At 32.5% G+C, this 21,305-nt stretch overlaps 2 protein-coding genes across 4 annotated transcripts in view; both read right to left on the reverse strand.

Moving 5' to 3' along the window:
• The window catches only part of Acsl (Acyl-CoA synthetase long-chain), a 51,133-nt gene extending 39,682 nt beyond the window's left edge, over nt 1–11,451 (reverse strand). Inside the window, exon 1 of the mRNA XM_085196052.1 lies at nt 11,305–11,451. The gene's annotated coding sequence lies outside the window, so the exon portion shown is untranslated. The remainder of the gene's footprint in view (nt 1–11,304) is intronic.
• A 1,327-nt stretch (nt 11,452–12,778) lies between these two features.
• Nucleotides 12,779–21,112, reverse strand: LOC146541109 (uncharacterized). Of its 3 annotated transcripts, none has more exons than XM_085196121.1 (8): nt 20,882–21,112; nt 20,575–20,672; nt 20,241–20,494; nt 18,163–19,223; nt 17,017–17,125; nt 16,348–16,425; nt 15,816–16,040; nt 12,779–15,320 (listed from the first exon to the last, which is right to left on the reverse strand). In XM_085196121.1, the coding sequence occupies exons 1-8, from the start codon at nt 20,974–20,976 to the stop codon at nt 15,159–15,161; spliced, it is 2,082 nt and encodes a 693-aa protein (XP_085052247.1). In that variant the 5' UTR covers nt 20,977–21,112; the 3' UTR covers nt 12,779–15,158. The 3 variants fall into 3 exon arrangements, with proteins under 3 accessions (XP_085052247.1, XP_085052256.1, XP_085052265.1); XM_085196130.1 differs by lacking the exon at nt 20,882–21,112 and adding an exon at nt 20,744–20,868; XM_085196139.1 differs by lacking the exon at nt 20,882–21,112 and adding an exon at nt 20,757–20,851.
• Nucleotides 21,113–21,305: the final 193 nt, after the last annotated feature.

Here is a 21,305-nt window from a genome sequence, read left to right on the forward strand (position 1 = left end):
AATTTCATTCAAAGTACATGAAAATAAGTCTTGTAGGTACACGAGTTTTTTTACGAAAACAATTAATACAGACTTCATTAATTAAGAATGAAAGGGAGGCGTGACCTTACAACCGGATTACAACGACACTCATATTACTTGAATAAAAATAATAAAATTAAAATAAATAATTAATAATATTTGCACTTTTAAAATCAGAAAATACAGGACATTTAGTCAGTTACTGTCAAGCTACTATACATATTACTTAGTATTAAGAAATAATTCAACTAGAACTTTAGATAGGCAACCCTGTTTCCCCGAGAAACGCGCAGAAATAGACGCGGGCTCAGTGCACTTGCATTGCTTTGACCGACACCGACGACAGCTCTGTGTTGTTTAAAATATTATGACATTTTTTAAACATAAATAAAGTAATTAAGGTGCAGTTACATTGTGGTTTCGAGCTACAATCGATTGAATGTATATAAATATACTAGCGGACCCGGACGCGGCTACGCCTGCTTGAAATATAAGAATATAATTTCTATAGAAATATAATTTCAATCTAGATGAAATGCTAAAAGTGACTATTATATTTATTTTCATAAGGATGAATATCAAAATGACGCGGTAACGAACGCGGTCGCGTAGCGACGACGGTTGTTATTAACATGGCAGAATAAATTGCATGTCAAATTAGAAAGTATTTTAATTTATTAGTATATATGTGTAATGTAATATTATATAGCCTATAGCACTTCTGAAGAATACAGCTTTCATACAAAACAAAAACAAAGTAAATCGATCCAGTAGATCCAGAGATCTTAGCGTTCAAACAAACAAACTCTTCAGCTTTATTATATTAAGTAATTAGTATAGATTTTATAAATTTAGTTACAGCTAAAAGACGCCTTTTTTATTATTTCATAATAATTTTCTCCCGCCCTATGAAAGTCTACAGCAGCGTTCAGTTGTTTCTCTCTCCAATTTGAGTGAAAAGTGGAGAACAGTGTCTTAAAAGTAGTAAAGTTAAAAAAAAACTATTACGCAATCGAATCCATTACCCATACAGTCTTTATCATCACTAAATATATGCAACAAAATTAGCCTTGCAAAGTTCGTCTGTAAGAAGAGATATAATTAATTGCTTTAGGAAACGTTAACTCGCTAAGATAATTATATGAGTGTGCCTGTGTCTCTTACTAAAAAAAACCCCTACACTTTGAAATAAGTATTACAAGTCACTTGACGTTACTAGCGCCTATGGGCGTATCTAGTGATATTTTCCAGGGTTTTCATAGATTTTTATTTTTTAAAAGTAAATCAAATCCGCTTCACGCTGTATCTCTTTCTTCCTGCTCCACGATAGCCTCAATGTTTCCAACGAATGGTCGAAAAGCAAGGAGGGTTTAGCTATACCTACCTAATAAAACAATTTAAATCTATTTACCTATTCAAGTTGTATGTAACTGAAATATTTTTTATTTATTTGCTTAAATTTTAAAATACGGTTAAGATTAAATATCTTATCAAGTACTTGTTTGACTTTCACGCTTATTTTATTGTTTGTTATCAGGATTGCTAGTACAATATACCACGAGCAAAGATATGGGAGTTATTGTATCGAATGAAACTGTAAATGTTTAAAAATATATAATACAAGTGAACGACTGATAACGTTGTTTTTTTTGCTTGGAATGGCTTAGTTAAATTTAATGTAGATAATACGAGATATCTAATTAATAAACATTTTAAAGTGACTTTACAGACGATTATTAAAAAAGACTTTTCTTAGCTTCATGCTCAGAAACAACGTAGTGTTAAGACATCTTTCCAAAATTTCCGCCTTTCTCGAGGCATTACGTGTTGAGTGGCGAAAGGAGGCTTTGCTTCTTGCCAGCGCGAGGGAACGAAAATATTAAATAATATTTAAATAATTCTTCACAGGGGCACAAAAATGAAAAAAACCCTAGTCATACATTGTGCTCATCAAACATGCAATGCATGCATGCAATCGAACCAAGTGGCGGTCTCTCTAGTTTCACTACCACGACAGAAGAAAACATTTTGATTATAATAACGCCTCGAAATCATTAAGAACTTTCGACTATAACTTAAATATAGTAATTTCTAAAAAGTAGAAAAAAAAGGTAAGTAGTAAAATTACTTAAGGGCAGAAAAAAACGGGATTTTCCGTTTTACAGTTATCGAGAGCGAATTTAAGCAAATAATGTTCGTATTAAAATAAATGCATAACTTTTGTAATAAGTAGTATATATGGATAAAATAGCAACGTGATTTCAACGTTTATCACCGCTTTTATTACGCTACGTTTACTGGAACGTCCAGATTTATTACGATTTATAGAGAAAAGAACTTTATTCCTGCCAGTATAAGATGTAAATTGGATGAAACCGGCGACGGTAGACTCTGTACTCGTTAATAAAGACTCCTACACACGTGAGACAATAGTGGCAAGGGTGTAGGTATGACATAAGCGAAGAAACTTTGTGGGGTCGCCACGATTTATATATTTTGTTTGTTAAAATCATAGATAATAAATAAAATATATTTTTTATACTATTATACCAAAAAAATATCACCGTATATTTTTCATCTAAGACAGAAACCTAATACGCCTTAATATATTTGTGAAATATACATACTATATGTTCTTTAGAAAAAAACTTATAATTTTGTTATAAGTTTTTAGCTTTTGTAGTGTTATTCACAAAAAAGGAAAGATTTTTTTTATAAATTTTAATGAAGCGGGACTCGAATCTGGAACGCTAGTGCACTACACTATAGGGCGAGGATCGATTTCGATCAGTGTAGACGACAAGGAAATACGTAGGTCTATGAAAGAGATCAAAAGTGGAAAATTTTGACTTTTTATTTCACATCAATAAAAATATAAAACGCTACCTACAATAAACACAAGTAGTTTTCCTACTCGCTACATCGCATTAAAATAGAATAGCTTAAGAGATAATGAAACAATAATACCCTCGTGTATGGGTCATGCGATAGATACTTAAACTATAACTAGCATATACTTGACTGGCTTTTTATACAGATCCTGCAAGTTTGCAATAAATATGGAAGAAAAATAAATATAGTTTTGAAAGAGGTTATTTGGTTTTAAAATATCAGGTAATGGAGAGAGGGTTTAATTGGTAGCTTAGAATATACAGGAGAATGTCAGGAGTCAACGATAAGACGACTCCTGGGACACCTGTATAAATGCAAGCGATTATAAAAAAAATGAATCTAATAATAATAAAATCGATATAAAACTTCTAAAAACCATACATTGATTTTTCTCGATTCTAAAATTAGAAAAAGCCATAGTACCACTAAATATTATTATTTTTTGTATGACACATTGGCGGATGTCATTGGACGTTTGAAAAAATATATCCGTCTGTCGATAACGAGGGGTTGTATTGAGATGAGTTTCCTGTGAATGAACTTTAAGAGATATAAGTGATATGCAAATAAATATACGATATTGATAAAATGTTTCAGCTTCACAGCTTATCTTGTATAGCATACAGAGCACAGAGAATTCAGTGTTAAAATTAGTTCTAAGCTTACTATTCAAATTCGATACATTGTATGTACAGTGACTGAACTCATTCGCGTACTTGTTTCTACTGGGGCGAGGATACAAAAATAATTTATTTCCCCGATTGGGAACCCCTATATAAAATATTTCAAAAAGCTACTTTTTTGGATCCAGATACTTTTTGAGGGTTCATGTCAAAAAAGGATATCGAACCCAAAACGCTATAGGCTAACCGTCAGAGACTTTAACTGCGCAACAATGGCTTATTTTTTTTTTATTTGTATATAAAAATCATTAAAGTCCATCTCGTGGTTACACTACAGACGGTGGAAACTGAGACACTTCGGAGGCGGTCACTAATGACAGGATAACTAGGGGGCGAAGTCCACTCAAGAAAATAGACACTCAACACTTATTACGTAAAATATCGTAACAACTTCTGTTTGATTTGAATAAATTATCAAGTAGGGTAGGGTTGGTTATTTATTTTGTAGTTTCATATTATATGCTAATTTAATATTAATATCATATCGATGTGGTGTAGTGGGAATATAAACGATTGTTATGGATGCGAATTCCCCACTTGTTAGAATGACTTCTTTTATTTCTCTGGCCTGGTTAATAGGACGAACCGCGGCGTTGTTGTCCGCCAGCACACCAACTTTCGAATTTGGCTGGCTACAAAATGGACTGTTGGATTACTAGGTTCTCCATATTTGCTTTAATTTCGAGAAAAAAAAACAAGGTTTATCAGTGGAATTTTTAAAAAATCCTAAAAGGGTAAACAAGAATATATCCTGAGTGAACAAAATCTATGGCAACATTACAAGCGGATGGTGGATAACGGAAGGCGATACTCGCGGCGGAGCGGATAGGATAATGACAGAGGGCGAAGTCCACACTCGGACCAAAATAGACGTAATATACTAAATTTAATAAAAAAATTGACGCAAAAATCGGTGTATTTGAAAGTTGTTTGAGTGTTCCGGCAAAGGTCGTCCCCATTCGGCTAGGAAGTTAGAACCAAAAGATATCAGAATTGTGACCGCTACAGGCGTGCAAAATGCAAAGTAAGAAAATGAAAAAAAAAACAAAAGATAAATTATAATTAAATCTTTAGGCATATTTACCCATAATTGCAGTACGTCTTAAGAAAATTTCATTAAATTGGACGTTAATTAGTTTATATCTTAAAAACTAAGTTTTTTTAAGACCAATTGAAATTTACAGCTTCTGACTAAATGTTTGTAGTATTTTCAAACTTAATAAAGAAACAAATTATAATATTCAGGAGGCTTCAGGTTAAGTCATTGAATGGAATATTAAACAGAGAAAAAAATATGTTAATCGCAAAACATATTTTTTTTTCGAAGAAAATATGATATTTATAAAAAAAAAACAAATGTCCAATATCTTAAAAATAGTGAAACTTCGGACGATGCCTTATGGGATAAGAAATAGTTGAAATGACCTGTCATTTATACAGGGTGGAAGAGGCTGCGCTTCTTTAATTGAAACTGCATATAGGGTAAAAAATTTCAAACCCGAAGCTAAAGAAATTAATCAAGATGCCTCAACAGTTTAGACGTAGGATTTTTTTTTCATTTCACGATTTTTCTCCATACCTGTATTTCGTGTGACGCACACATACACATACTACTACAAAAATACTACTAAGCGTTGCCAAACTTCTACTTTTCATTCGTCAAAACAAAACCGAACGAGAAAGAACGATATCTCGCGTTCTTTTTCACGCAATTACCTATTTATTATAAATCTAAATAACGTTCAAACCTCTTATTAAAATTGTTTAACAAAATCCTACTTTAAGTCAATTTATTATATCACCTTTATTATGAAATTATTTAGAAATACTGCATGGTTATTGAACCACCCACAAAGTTATATTCAAAATTTTTAACACAAAATGATATTGAACTACGATAGATAGGTACTTACATTTAACATTAGTTTTACATCGTCGTTGTCGCATTCTCCTTTTACTATCACTAATATTTACATCATAAGTAATATTAAAAACTCAACATTTGTTTGAAATGTCTTAAAAAAATGTATGTTTTGATAGTACACTCAAATACTGACACAATAGTTTCACATTTGAGAAAAATACTCAGTAATCACATCATCACGATCACGAAACATTCATCACGATTTTAGAAATCCGATTAATGATAAAATTAATATTAAACAACATCCAAATAATTTAAAACACTTAATAATTATTCAACGTATAAAGTCGAACAAAATAATGTAAATACAACAGAACTTAGCCGTTCTGCGGCTAAGTTCTGTTCTCACACAGATAATTAAAAACATTGTAATAGTTGCCATTAACTAAAATACTTATCGAATATACTATTAAATTTTTTATTAAGATTTTCATTATTATTTATATTTGTATGATTATTTTGATAGAAAATCGTATAAAAATTAAATATTAAACGAGTTTTATAATGTTACACGAGGACCTGCGAAAACTCAATACGAAATAAATTAATATTTAGTAATTATTTGTAAATAGTATTGATAATTTTATTAATTATTTTAATATCAAATCATGCGTAAAAAGTATAATCTACATTTATTATGAATTATAGTGTTATATTGCACAATCAATCAATATTAAAAATGAATTTTGTTATCTGTACAAAGACACCCCGCTCACGCCGCACCGATTACCGGGGATTCCCATAGAATCGGTGCGGCGCGTACATTCTGCGCAATAGTAGTTGGGTCGGACTATAGCTGAATGCTATTTACTAAACCATATAAATACAACGGGTTATGGGCCCAGACCACGTCGTAACAATAATAAAGAAGATTGCATCAATCGTAGAAAATTAGAAATACTGGCGAGATTAAAACAGCGTTACTTCACGCGACGCTTCGGCGTTGGTATTGAAATTTGGAGGTTAAGTTGCCGGGAAGGAATAAAAAAGAAAAACAAGCAAAATAAACAATCACAATGGAAAGGAAACAGCACAGTAATAAAACTGGAAGGAGTAAAAAATTGGAATGCTTGGAAGTTCCAAACCATAATACTACTACGGGGGGAAATTGTGTCATCATCATCTGCATTTATTGTAAAAAGAAATGCTACAATTAAAAGAAATATTAAATGTTTCAAGTGTAATAATATGGGTCATTATCGAGCTGAATGTAATGTGGACAGAAAATGTAATATTTATTGTTAAAAAAAGTGAAAAAAATGCTATTATTGTAATAATTTTGTAAACATGTTAAAAATGAGTGTTAGTTTAAAACGGGAACATAAAAAATGTGTTTGTAGTGCAACAAAAGTAAAATTAAAAACCTAATAGAAATAATTCAATAAAAGTGTGTGTAAAGTGTATTCCTAAGTGTTGCGTTAATTTAACATCAGCTCGCCGCCGTTGCCTACATACCTACGCTAGTTGCTGCGACTCGATTTCTTGAATGAAGCGTGTGCGACGTTGCCGCTTTGACAGGTAAGTGTGTGAGTGATAATATAACACTTTACAAATGGCGTTTTTTTTTAAAACGATTATTTTATTATTTATTTTGTTTGAAAATATAACTTTTTAATTTTTGGGAATTATTTTTTTTCTGAATTATATTAGGCTTTTATAGAGTAGTTAAAACTGTGGTTTCATTTAAAGTGGTGCCGTCAATTCCACCCTGTATATCGACCAGCCAATCGCGTTGTATAAAGATTAAATTAATATTCATATAGAAAAGAAAATGTAATCTATATATATAAAATCGAAAGGTCACTCACTCATCACGAAATCTCAGAAACTACATGTGCTAGGAATCTGAAATTTTGTATAGGCGTTATTTATAGGACGTAGGTGCTCGCTAAGACGGGAATTTGCAATATTCGACTTCTAAGGGGTTGTTTATGGGGTTGAAAGTTTGTATGAAACTTCGTTACTACAAATGCTAGGAGTTTCAAATTTTGCATAACGTCACTAGGACGTAGTCATGGAGACAGAAATTAATAATAACATAGTTCACGCGGGTGAAACCGCGAGCGGGCCGCTAGTTTTATATAAAAAACAAATAGCTTTAAGTTTATGGTTATTGGATAAAGCTTGTTTAGTTCGAAGCTAGTCAGGATAATAGAATAATCCATTTTCCTACTAATGAGCACAAAGTTGATAATGAGGTCACAATTAAAAGACAACCTATTTTCGTAATTTCTATAATAGAAAGAATTCTGTGTGATTTTCTTTATTTTACAAAAGTAACTTAGACCGCTATCAATAATTAATATCACTTTTTACAGTATTATTTTGGCTTCACTTTCTCCCGCATATATTAGGGTAAAATAAATAAATAAAATATTCTTTTTTTTGTACAATAGAAAGACAAGTACACATTACAACAGTACAATAGGCGGCCTTATCGCTAAGAGAGCGATCTCTTCCACGCAACCTTAGGGTACCACGGTAGGCAAAGGGAAAAGTGTAGAAATTAGAAAAAGAAAAAACTCTCTTCTGTATGCATCCTCCGCCGTGTAATTTTCAAGACATTGCGTGTTGAGTGGCAGGCCGCAGGACTTAACGCCATGCTTTGTCTTATTCCATGGCGAGGAAAAAAGTAATTCAATAATTGGAGTGAGAATCGAATCCCACACATAACCCTTTGCATTACAGTGAGACACTGTGCCGCTGCGTAATAACGGCCTTATAAACGTAATTTTCATACTATGCATATATTTTAGTCTAATAAAAAACATAATATACTGTTCTTAAAAAAGGGCAATCAATCAAGGAAGTCTCTGAGTAAATATTTTCCTCATCGTTGAACTTCAGACTGAAATAGTCTTTAGACACGAAGGTCAAAGATACGTTATCGAGGGCCGCTTAGGTTGAGTTGATAACGTATCACGCTGACCTGTCACTTTGTGCTTATCAGTGATGTTAGATGAGGCGCGGTTTAAAGTCTAGTTCTTTTTTTTTTTTTTTTAATGGAAAAAGGACAAGGCAAACGAGCGTTCGGGTCATCTGATGATGATCACCGCCGCCCACGACCCCGTGCCTCACCAGAGGAGCTACAGGTGCGTTGCCGGCCTTTGAGGTGGAGATAGACGCGCTTTTTGAAGGTACCCATATCGTACCGACCTGGAAACACTGCCGCGGGTAGGCTATTCCACAGTTCGGTGGCGCGTGGAAGGAAATTCCTACGAAACCGCACAGTAGTGGAGTGCCACGCATCCAGATAGTGTGGATGATATTTAAGTTTGTGACGTGCTGTGCGGTTAGAAAATTCGGCGGCAGGTAACAGGTCAAACAGTTCTTCAGAACACTCACCTTGATAAATGCGATAGAGAACGCACAGCGAGGAGACGTCTCTACGCAGAGCCAAAGTGTTCTACTGTAAGATAAAAATATATAAAGACTTTATTCTTTTTAGCGTCACGCTGAGTCCCGCAAATATAATAGCAGGGTAGTCGACATTGCGGACTACGTTCCAGTATCATATAAGTCTGAGGTTACGAGATTCCAGATTGGATAAGCAGTTTGATTAATGTGATTAGACGTCCCGTTTTTCTCTTGACCACGTGTGTCCACCGGGACACCAGTGGAAACATGGCACCGGGACGTACCAACCACTCATTTTTCGAAATATGTATTGAAAATTTGGTCAGTCGAATCACGATTCGCCGCAATTATCGGTACATAAAAAACAACAACACCCAAGCGCGAGTCGGGGACGCCCACCAAGGGTTCCGTACAAAAATTTAAGCTTTTTCTGAAATTCAAGCTTAGCTGTTTAGCATAGCCAGAGCTCTTTCATCTGATACCTCACTTTAACTGGCGGCTTTAATACCAAATTTTGCCCTCTTTTTAAGTTTATTATTTTTTAGGATTTAACCACAAATGTATTGTTTTTAGGTTTTTTCCCTGATGTAGCATTACCTGTAGATGCTAGGTGCCAATATTGCTGCCCTATTAATAAAAATTGTAGGTAAATGTTACTTTTTAATACAATAGTTAAAATTACAAATTAATGAAAATACAAGCAATGTCCCGAAAAAAGGTTCAGTACAGTCTACATATGATTGACGTGACCATTTTTGGTCAGCTCAAACGGGACACCGTAGAGACTTTCTTTTTTATTGAGAGATGGGACAGTCAAAAAGTCCCGTTCAAACCGGGGTGTCTGATCATGTTACGTATGATGGCACCAATGATACACTATTATGATAAATTACTATCACAAAGACATTAGCAGCAAGATACTTTACAATCTTTAGATAATTATTGATTTTTTTATTATTAATGAGCCGTATTAAGCCACAGACTGAGATATATTGTCACCTAAAAATTGTAACAAAGTAGAAAACAAACATTCCACAGAAGTTTTTATGCTGTTAAAATTACATAACCCTCTGGATTGTTTTAAAATATGATTTATACCAGATGATAAAATTGATGTCATAACTCCTAAATCCATTATCTATATATACATAATGTGGATACCCACTAAGAGATTTTGAAAAATTTTAACCTTAAAGGGATGAAATAGGGGTTGAAACTTTGTATGGAATTTTTTTTTAAATCACATTTTTGAACACATGTTTCATAGTTCACCTCCTAAATTAAAAATAATTTCATAAACATGATCAATAAATATTTGTGTAGTTCAAGCCGGCGAAGCCACCCAGGTCAGTTAGTAATCAATATTATAATAGCCATAACCACAAGATCTCTTTTCCTTAACTAAGAAGTGATATGCTAGTAAGTTTGAAGGATGTTGTAAATTTGAGTAACTTTTTTACTAATAATTTGGTAGAACAATGTCTGACTATAAATCAAACAGTAGTGATTTTATATCCTATTTATGGGAATGAATTAATTTAAGGAATTCTTTCCCTTCCTTGTTTTAGTGAGATAAAACAAATTCTAGCATTAAGTATTCTAGCACTAGACTAGAGAAAATGGATACTAGATTCTTTGTTTACCCTGCAGAAAATAATCTCCCTTCTTGCAAACTGTTTTATTTATAATGTATGATAATATATAAAAAATATTAGTTACTTGAATCATAAACCTTTGGTGAAAAAAGTCAGCAAAAAAAGTAATTATAGTATTGGTATATAACATGTGACATTGCAACCATATGGAACATTTCATAGATAAATCAATAACATCTGCTTAGTTGCCACAGTTAGAAAAATAAAATGTCTCATACATTATTTTCATACTCTAATTTAATTTCTGAGGCTTTTACAAGCTCCCATTATTATATATTTTAAAAATGTGATGGTAATGTGTAGTCTTATTATTTTTTTAAACAGATTTGTTTAGATAATCACAATAATAAACAAAATACATGTCAGTAATGCAAATTTTGTTTACATCATGAAATTTTTATTTGACTAATATTAAGAATCTTTCAATTCAAATATATTACAGTGAAACTACGTAAACTGAACAAGTCTAAAAAAAACAATAAAAAAAATGTCTCAAACACGAAGAATGGGTTTAGGGATTGCGCGCCGCATATCCTAAATTATATAAAAACCACTATAAATTTTAGTTATAGCATGCTACACAGAAAAATATTTTACATTTGTTATTATTATATCAAATAATAAAATTACAGATATAAAGTCTTCTTTTTCTATTCTTATATAGCATTGAAATTTCAAAAAAATTATAGGTTATAAGAGGTACGTTTACTTTTATGCCTACCTGCATTATTTATGGATAAAAGATATACTGTAAATTATTACAAACTCTTACCTCAGATTTCTTTTCGTTTATGTTTTCGCCGAGAGAATAACACTTGTAAAATTAACACAGAATTTTATATTTACTTAATAAACACTAGCGAAATGTACAAATCCGCAAACCGGGCCAATCCGTACTTAGTGACGTATGAACACATCAATAGACTTCAGCTGTCAAATAATCGATCTGAATAAATCGATTTATCATTTTAAAATAATATTACACTCAAACTAAACTGTAATAATTATAAATAATGTTATAATTTTTATTCCTATCCCAAAATTGATTGATAAAATATTTTTTTGAAGCTTAAAATATTTAATAATAATAAATAGAAAATAGTAATCGAATATTAAAAATACAATGATATCGATAACATGTTGAATGTGCTGTATTCGCTAGGGGTAGGGATGCGCGCCAATCAGAGCGCGGCAAGCCGTCTGAAAAGGTGGCGTGATCGCTACGTCACTATATACATAACATAACATAACTTAGTATTGATCAATACAAAAAATTAAGTCGTATATTTGAAAGTTCTCAAAGTGAAATAAAATTTTAATAATTATATCATATTTATAATATTTTTGTTATACAAGTTAACATTAATACATGATTAGATATTGTTGTGCTATTTCTAAAGAATATTTAAGTGAGACATCTAGTGTTGCTTTAACGAACTAAATTTGTATACATTAAGTAGAAACTAGAAAACTCTTCACAATCAGATTTATTATCAAATAAAAATATATTAAATAAATCACTGCAGGCGCAATGTTTGTTTGTTTGTCCACGCTTAATAAATTTTAATTTACCGTTTTAGTAAAAAAAAAATACCTAAGGTGTCGATTACTCGAGTACCGATTTACTTAAAACTTTCAATAAAGAAGGTGACACTTTTATTTGTGTTTCTTCGTCCTGGCTCATGCTATGAAAACCCACACCCATTGTAAGACCCATATATAACAAATTTTCAAGTATAATCTATAGTTGCGTCTAAAAATGGATCATTTCAATCTCAATGGGTCAAATTATCATGAAATAACAATTAAATATTTTTATTAAGAAATTATTTAACATTCCATGTGTACCTCGTGTGTGCAGCATTGCTTGGGACTTACAACCCAAGCATAGATCTAAGAGGATCTTTTAAAAGAGTTTAACGCATTACTGCTCAAGTGAATATAGCTTATCCAAAGATTTTCTAATCCAATAGTAGGAATTAAAAAACAGACCGTTGTGGCGCAGTATTTGACTAAAAACGCAACGGTTGTGGGTTCGATTTCCATTTGGGAAAATGAATTATTTCCATTTTCTGGCTCTGGCAAGAGGACAAGGCGCGACGTTAACGTCCGCTCGGTTTATCGTCTCAAAAATTTGGTGGCGCGTAGGGATCGGTTCCCTTAATACTATATTCCTCCCATTACCTCTACATATGCTGGGTACGACATGAATCAAAAAAACAGCAAGGGATAAAATCAATAAGATATTCAAATTTCGTATTTGTTTATTTCATTACTTAAAAAGAAATATGAAACGCAATGAGTTTAGAATCTATAATTTTTATTATTTTACAGAATGTCAATTAAATACTATGCCACCATGACAGAAAATCACACATTCATCACAAGACAAGGATCGTTTCTTATATTTCCTGACCAGCAGAGTTATGCATACAAAAATATATTTAAAAAATAATAGCATACTTATTTCTAGAATATAATTTAATTTTAATAATAATATTTGGTGAAACAACAAAAAATATGTTTTAATTTCAAAGGAAATCTAAGTTAGCAATAGCGAATAAGTAAGCAATTGTAAGTTGTAACAAAATTAACTGAGAAAGATACTAACAGAGACTCAAATTTATCATATTTTGTAATAAAAGTATACATATTTGTGTTCTATATCATTTTTATTACAGGTCGTCGTGGGGCAGAGGCATAACGTGTGGCCGTAGACGCGACGGTTTTGGTTTCAATTCCCACTCGGGGAATGTTTAATATTTTTAAATATTTAATATTCTCATTTATTGCTGGCCCCTCAACTACTTTATATTTTAAGATACGCCAATAGTGCTATGTATGCATTGTGAGACTCGAGAGCTGATGAAGTTGTTGTCGACGGCGTTAAAATGGTTTTTTTTTAAATATAGAAAAATAAATGAACATAATCAAGTCTCTGTCATGGGAGCAAAATTACTCAACCGCAAAACGCCCCATATAAAAAAGGTACAGTAGGATCGACGAGTTGGGGCCGCCTTGAAGTGAAGTTTTATCATTTTTTATCCATTGTGGCCATTAAATCTTAAAATTAAATCAACGCAGCCATCTACAGCTAACTTCAGGGCGATGAGTCCTCATCAACCGTACTGTATCAATCAATGAATACATTTTTTTTTCCACCATTGATGATATCCCTCTAGGTTAGATCTGGGTATAATTAAGCAATAGATACTGGTCTAAGTAAAAGGAAAAGTTTCTATATAATAAGACAATTATTTACAAGTGAATTAATTTATATATTTAATTTTAATACTTACTTATCTAACGTTTTATTTCAGTCGTGAAAGATGTCATGACTATATTATTGGAATAGCCCTCTTAATCCAAGAATTTAAAAAAAAAAATTTTTAGAATTATTGATGAAGCAGGATATGAACCCCCAACTGTAGGTTATATGTGAGCATACAACTATAACGTTAAAACATTTTAGTTCATATAATGTGTTTAAATTGTACATTTATTATTTCATTTATAAAAAAAATACCTTTAAAAATGGTGAATTCAAGAATTTTAACTTTTACAATACTTTTAGATATGCTGCTGTAGATTCTTACAATATTTCGTGTGTAAAAAAACAAACTATTTAAAATAACAATAATTATTTAATTAAATAAATAAAACTATTTACTATTGCTATTGATATACAAGATCAATTATTTTGTTTCCTAAATTAATAGAATACTGTTCTAAAGAGGGCTTTTCTTACATATTGTTCTGAGTACAATTGTCAAAAGACATAACTTTAAAAACTTAATAATTATGGGAATTCATTTTTTAAAGGTTCACGCCGCACATAATATGAAATGCAAAAAGAAATTAGTGTCAAGTCCTTCCATTCTTAACTTTCCTCCAGAATTAGAGACTGCGGAACTCAACGTCTCGCTTTATTTTATCTAAGCGGGGAAATAAAATAATTGCCCTGGATGCGAAACAAACCCACAACCATCTTGTTTATTGTCAAACATTGTGCCTCTACTGTACAATGGTCTCGATTGTGCCATCAAAAGTTGTGGTTTCGATTCCAATGAATGTTTTAAATACTTTTTAATTTTCCGCTTGAATGAGACGTTTTTTAAAATAAAAATATAAAAATAAAAAAAAGAACTGAAAACATTTTTATTTATATAACACTAAATAGTAACTTTTAAAATATATTAAGAAAAAAGTAATTGTTTTTTTTTATTTTTGTCGATTACTAATATACACACAAAATATTTATTATAAAAGTGTCTAACCATTTAAAAAAAAATACTTTTATTACAAAATAATAACTTTTATTTACAGTTTCACGTTGTGTCCCGCATACATCAGGAAAGACAGAGGGAAAGTATTGTTAAGAAAATCAGTTCCCACGCACTCGACAATTCCCGATACATTGCGTGTAGAGTGGCGAAACTCAACGCCGCGCTTAATCATCTTACCAGAGCAATTAAATGAAAATAATTTATCATCCTCAGGTTAATCAAATCCACAATCACTTTCACACAGAGAGATAACTGTTTCAAAAAGAATTTTCTCTTACAATTTAAAACAATTATAAAATTATGACTTTTGACAATTGGTCCTACTTATTGTTTATATAATCTAAAGTAATAATTTAGCCTGTAATATTTCTAGAGCCGCCTTTTTCCTTAAATAGGGCATATTGGCTTGGGTAAATGTGTATGGAGCATCCCGACAAGAGAATTCAGCAAAAGTGCAGGCAAACATTCCGCAGTCACTGCCATTCATTTGTTGAGGGATATCCTGTAAAATGAAGAAATAAAATAAATGTATCTAGTATGTAATAAGGTTTGCTAACGAATAACATTAAAAAATCAGCTTCACGCTGTATCCCGCACACAGCAGGGTGGGTAAGCAGAGGGAACCTAGTGTTAAGACACTTCATTCCCCACTTTCTGCCGAATTTTGCAGGCATACTTTTGTTGTTTATATAAAAGGTGAATTGACCTTGGGATAAAAGAAAAGATGCAAATTGATCATATAATAGATAATATGGTGGACCATTTTGTCATTAATGTAGTTGATAGTTCCTCGGAATCCTCCAAACGCTAATAATTAATTGAATTATATATATATTTAGCTTTATTAACCTCATAGTTAAGTATTTTTTTAGTAAAGTTTGTGCACAAATAAATTAAATAGGAATAAAAAAATATGTAAAAGTTTGAGAAACAGAATATTTTTGGTTAGATTTTGTCTCCTGCCATAATGAATCGAGGTATAGTTATTATTACGTACCTTAAGATTCTTAGTGATCCAACCATTATCATCAAAGGGTGTTCCCTTCTTATCCTGGTGCTCATCTCGCAAGTACTGCATGATGGCGTTGAGGGCGGGCTGGTTGGGGGAGCCCATGCTGTCCAGGTAGTCTACGCGCTTCCGCCTGAAGTCCACCACGCTGAGGCACCAGTGCACGCCCAGGTGCACTGGGATGATAAGTAGGGAGTGTGAGAATATGTCCACCTGTGTGTCAAATAATAGTCTTAGATTTAAGCTGTACCCCACACATAGCACCCTGCTGTGCTGCTAGAGGTAGAGGTAGAGGCATCCTGGGAACATATTGTTAAGACATAAAAAATCGATACTAATCCATGCTAATGTTATAAAGATCAGAAAATTGTTTAGTGGAACACACTAATCGCAAAAAACTACTGATGCAATTTAAAAAAAAAAAATTTTGTAAAATAGCTTATTTATTAAGGAAGGCTTTATGTATCGTTTTTATGTACTCTACTGTAACTGCTTTAGATGGGACTAAAAATTTACTTACTTTTCTTGTCCACCGCCGCAGCCCCGTCTGCCCGCTCTGCATCAACTTGGGGTAGAAGAAAGTGTTTGTTGCGTACACCTGGAATAATCATATTATTGTCATTAGTTATTTATCACAAGCGGCGATAACATCAAGTGACTTCTAGGGCACTATAGTGTAGCAAATTAGGTTTAGTATGTCCATTGTGCAGTCATGTGTGGGTGAGAGACCACATGTGTGGATGTTTGAAAACATAAAATACTTATGTGAATTTTGTTTTCATATTATCCCCAATGATGATATGAAAACAAAATTCACATAAGTAACAAAACAACAAAAAAAATTGACAAAACAGTCAATTTTTTTTCTTTTTATTTGTTTTCTCCCAGGTCTTTTGTAATCTTTAATGATAAATATATCAACTGTCTCAATACTATTTCCATTATGCTGGAGACAAGAGTAAAAAAAAAATCGGCCAAGTGTGAGTGAGTAATATATAAATTTTATTCCGCATTTTAATTATTAAAATTTTGTTTCGTTGTCATAACCGCAACAGAACTAACTAAAGGATTTCATCGAGTTACAGTCTGGCGAAAGACGGACAGACTAGAACTAGACTAGAAAATAGCAGAATCTTAGTAATAGAGCCCCAATTTGCCTTTGTGTATGGACACCCAAATGTAAATTCACCTTTGGCAAATCTTTCTTCTCTTCGCTCCTCTGCATCAAGAGGTTCATATAGAAGTTGATAACTTCGTCATTCAACCAGTTCAACCCCGCCAGCGTTTGGAGGTCACGCCTGAAACATTTATATAAACATACAAGTATTTTCAGAAAATATTACAATAATCTATACTACTTAGTCTGGCCATATAATTTTTTATGGAAAAGACATGGCAAACAAGTAAACACAAAAACTTGTGTCTTTTAGAAGTTAAATTGAACTGGGTTTCTTTTACCTATAATGGAAGAGGAAAAACACTGTTACAATTAAAAATAAGCAAAATGTTACTTTTGAATTTGGAATCCGTCATATAATTATTCAGTATTTTATTATTTTCGCGCCAATATATTTTAAAATATTTTGTAATATTAAAATAGAATATTGCATTACATAAAGTAGATATAGACCTATATACAATTTTTAAAATCCTCTAAATAACCATATTATTCTAAACGACCATATTTATACTCAAAGGTCTAAAAAAGTTTTCCAATCAATACAGTACCGGAGTAACATTCAGGACTTTATGGCCTCAGCATTTAAAGGACTTTATGTATTAAACTAGTAATACTGTAATTAATTGTAATAAATGTTATGTACAGAAAAAAAATAGTTTTTCTTATGAATAATATTTATGGCAAGACTATGTATGTATTATTCCAAGAGGCAAACTTGGAACCAATTTCAAGACATTCATTCCCATTAAGATAATCCGTTTTCTACTTTTCACCGTATTTAGGAAGCATTGTGTGTTTAGTAGCGAAATTCAACGCCGTACTTTGCCTCGTTCGCGAGCGAGGAAATGAAAATGTCAAATCTGTCGCGTTTACATTCGCGCACTTATGACCCTTCACCACTGGCCGTAAAAAACACCTGATTATATTTAAGCAAAAGAAATATTATAAGAAGTTAACACTCCATTCTCCAAGCATCATCCAATTGTTCTGATATTGTGTGTTGAATGACAGAACTCAATGCCATATTTATTACCAAAAAGAAATCAAAATCATTTATCCTCTGAGTAGGGAAAAAGCCTATAACTTTGACTTTTATAAACAGAAGTTTCCGTATAAAGAGAACTCTCCGCCTCACATAAATAGAAAATAAATAACCTATGTATCCTTAAGTTAAACTTTTCAACCAAGAGCTGGTTAGGTGGTCCAGGGCCCAATGCTCGTCCCACCAGCCTCTCCTGCTCCACAGATAATGGGGGCAACTCCGTAACAGCTGGCACTTCTTCAATCAAACTCTCTGGTATACTAAATTCATATTTCAGTTTGTGCTCCAAATGTGCCACTTTTTGCTCATGAATAACTTTAGATATGATATCTGACTCCCGCTTGGCATCTTTTATTTTTTCCTTATTCTCTGAATGCTTTTTCTTATATTTCGAGTTGATTGTTAGTAACCAATCGGGAGAAGTGATAGCACTGTGTCTCATTGAGTCCCTTAAGGAATTGACAGGTTCAGCTCTTGTTGAAGATGAGCTGGTCTCTGAGGGCACCTCCACTGCTTCTACTTCAGAATCTGATGATGTAATGGACGCCACTGTGATGGGGTCATATTCTGTAACCTCATTCTCTTTATCACCGAAGCCCCTCTCAACAAGCTTGATTGAATTAAGAGAATTCCTTTGCGCCCGTTGTGTGAGACGGAAGCTTGCAGACTCCTCAGCTAAGTTGATAACATCTTGCTTTATCACAGGCGAGGCACCAGTGAACCTCCGTATCAACTCCTGGTAGTTTCTTTTCTCATCTAAATTAAACACCTCAGACAGAGTCGCCCTGGTGCTACCATTCAGCCTATTCTTGATCAACGGAAGGTTCCGTTGTGTTTGCATCCACTTAGCCACTGGCGTGGGTTGTTTTTTATACACTTTTGTTATCCCAGCCGGTGCTTTGAACTTGCTATATGTTCTAGGTGAAGAATTAGTATTTCTTTCACTTGATGACCTATATATTTTGTAGTACTTAACTCTGTCACTGTCTTTTTCTGTTGTGCTATGTGATTTATTTATGAAGAACTTATATGGTTTAACTGGTGGGTTTGCAACCTTCTTGACAAATATAACATCATCATCCTGGGCTTCGTTTTCATTCTCATCATCCTCCTCAAGGTCAATGTACACATTTGATGGTTTCTTTGATTCTGGTTTTGCTTCTAACCATGTTACCTAAAATATATCAAATAATGTAACTAATGAATGCATTTGGAATGTTTTACTTTCAAAAATATAATTTGAATTCACAATCATGTATTTTAGAAAAGGTATGCAATTTTTAACATAATAAGACTTTAAGTTGCATTTATTATGAGCAGCCCACAAGCACTCTAATTACTGAGCCATACACTTTTATTTAGTCAACTGACTAAGTCAACCAAGTTGGCTTAGTCAGAATCGATTCTTTAATTCTGCAACGTAAACAATAGCATTTGCTTAAAATCTTTTTAAAGTGTTTTTACTTATTATATACAGAATAGAAGAGGCAGCGCTCTTTTTACTGAAACTGCATATAGGGTAAAATATTTCAAACCCAGAGCTAAAGAAATTAATCAAGGTACCTCAAGAGTTTGGACGTAAGATTTTTTTTCATTTCACGATTTTTATCCATACCTGGACGCACACATACGTGTGCGACGTTGCCGCTTTGACAGGTGTGTGCATGTTTATGTTATCTTTACAAATGGTGTTTTATTTAAAAAAATACTTTTTCGTTTTTAGGATTTTTTTTTTCTGAACGCCTAATATGGCATCATATATACTTTTTATGAATATATATATATACACTTTTGTGACAAAAAGTCTTTAACAAGTATTCTCAAATTGCAACAGTAGTTGAGAATTGTTAAGTTATCTGGAGATCTTAATTTCAACATAGCATGATAGACTTAGGTTTGCATCACATCCAAACATTTATTCCTTTTAAAAAATATAGTTTTCTTGGTGTAAAATAAAATTTTAACAAAATAAACTTTTTAAACAAAATTGAAATTAAGAAACTAATAATAATGCTGATAGTTAATAAATTTAGTAATACAGACAAAAATAAAGACTTAAATGTTCTCTTTTTATGTATATTGTAAAAAATACTTATATCCTGATGAATTTTTAGACACAACATCAAATCTCGCTCCCTCTTACAACCACTTAAAACTATTTTGTATTAGAATAATGATATATAATAAATACCTCTTGGTCATTATCATCCTCATCATCTATTATGGCTTGAATGACAGGTCTTACTGGAGTGTGCAATCTGGGTTTCCTCAATGGTGTGGAAGGGCCATTAGATATAACATCTACTAATTTAATTGGAACTGTCTTAACACAATTGCTTAATTTGGTTAGCCCTTCGTTTGGTGTAGATGTACTAGGGTGGCCAGTTTCTAACTGAATTGGCACATATCTAACATTTTTGCTGTGTTTATCTTTTTCCCTAATATCTGTAAGTAATATATGCAATGTAAGCTTTTATCATGAAACCTAGACTGGACAGTCCACAAATGGGGCTATATATTACTACCTTTAGATTCCATTATATCAGGGAAAGAGGTTTTCCTTAATCTCTTTAGTCTTTTTAAAGCCGGAGAGTCATCGTCATCAGAAATTTCATCTTCGTTCCTGTAACAGCGAGGTATAAAAATATATAATTAGAGCAATTGAGTTTCAATGAAATAAAATACAGTACTTACATCCAAAATTTACAAGCCACGTTAAGAGGTACTCTGATCATTTTTCGTGATAATCTATATTTTTATACACAACATTATACCGACTTTGCCGCCATAACCGAATTATAGTGTTGTAAACAAGAAATGTCAAACGCATACCTGTCTCTTTTGAAGCTTGTCTTGATCGCGGGATCGTCGTCGTTCCACCCAAATGAATTAAGTATGTTACGCACATAACCCACTATGGCATTCATTTTAAATAATTATGTTTCCATTACCGTTGGGAATGTTTTTAGATGTTTAAAAAATTATAAAATGTAAAACACTACTTCGCAACGACAGCACACAGCAGCGGTGAAACATACGATACCACAGATTAAATATACGAATGCGAAATCCAGATTAGTAAACAACATACAGAGTCCATATTATATACACTATAAGCAAATATTTAAGCACGAAAGATATTAATTACAAAATAAAAGGACATATTGAAATAATAAAGTTTCTTGCCTTCTCTTTTCAGCAAAACTGCCTTTCAAACCAGTGGTAGCTTTTTTGTTTATTTATTCATTCGACGATT

Source organism: Heliconius melpomene, chromosome 1, assembly GCF_056956725.1.
Source record: "Heliconius melpomene rosina isolate 202511_hmr_F chromosome 1, ASM5695672v1, whole genome shotgun sequence".
Lineage (NCBI taxonomy): Eukaryota > Metazoa > Arthropoda > Insecta > Lepidoptera > Nymphalidae > Heliconius > Heliconius melpomene.

Coding starts and splice junctions, on each gene's coding strand:
- LOC146541109 (XM_085196121.1), bottom strand. CDS start 20,976: ATGAATGCCATAGTGGGTTATGTGCGTAACATACTTAATTCATTTGGG. Junction 19,224..20,240: donor AGGATGATAATGACCAAGAG/GTATTTATTATA, acceptor GATATATTTTAG/GTAACATGGTTAGAAGCAAA. Junction 16,041..16,347: donor TGCGGCGGTGGACAAGAAAA/GTAAGTAAATTT, acceptor TTTGACACACAG/GTGGACATATTCTCACACTC.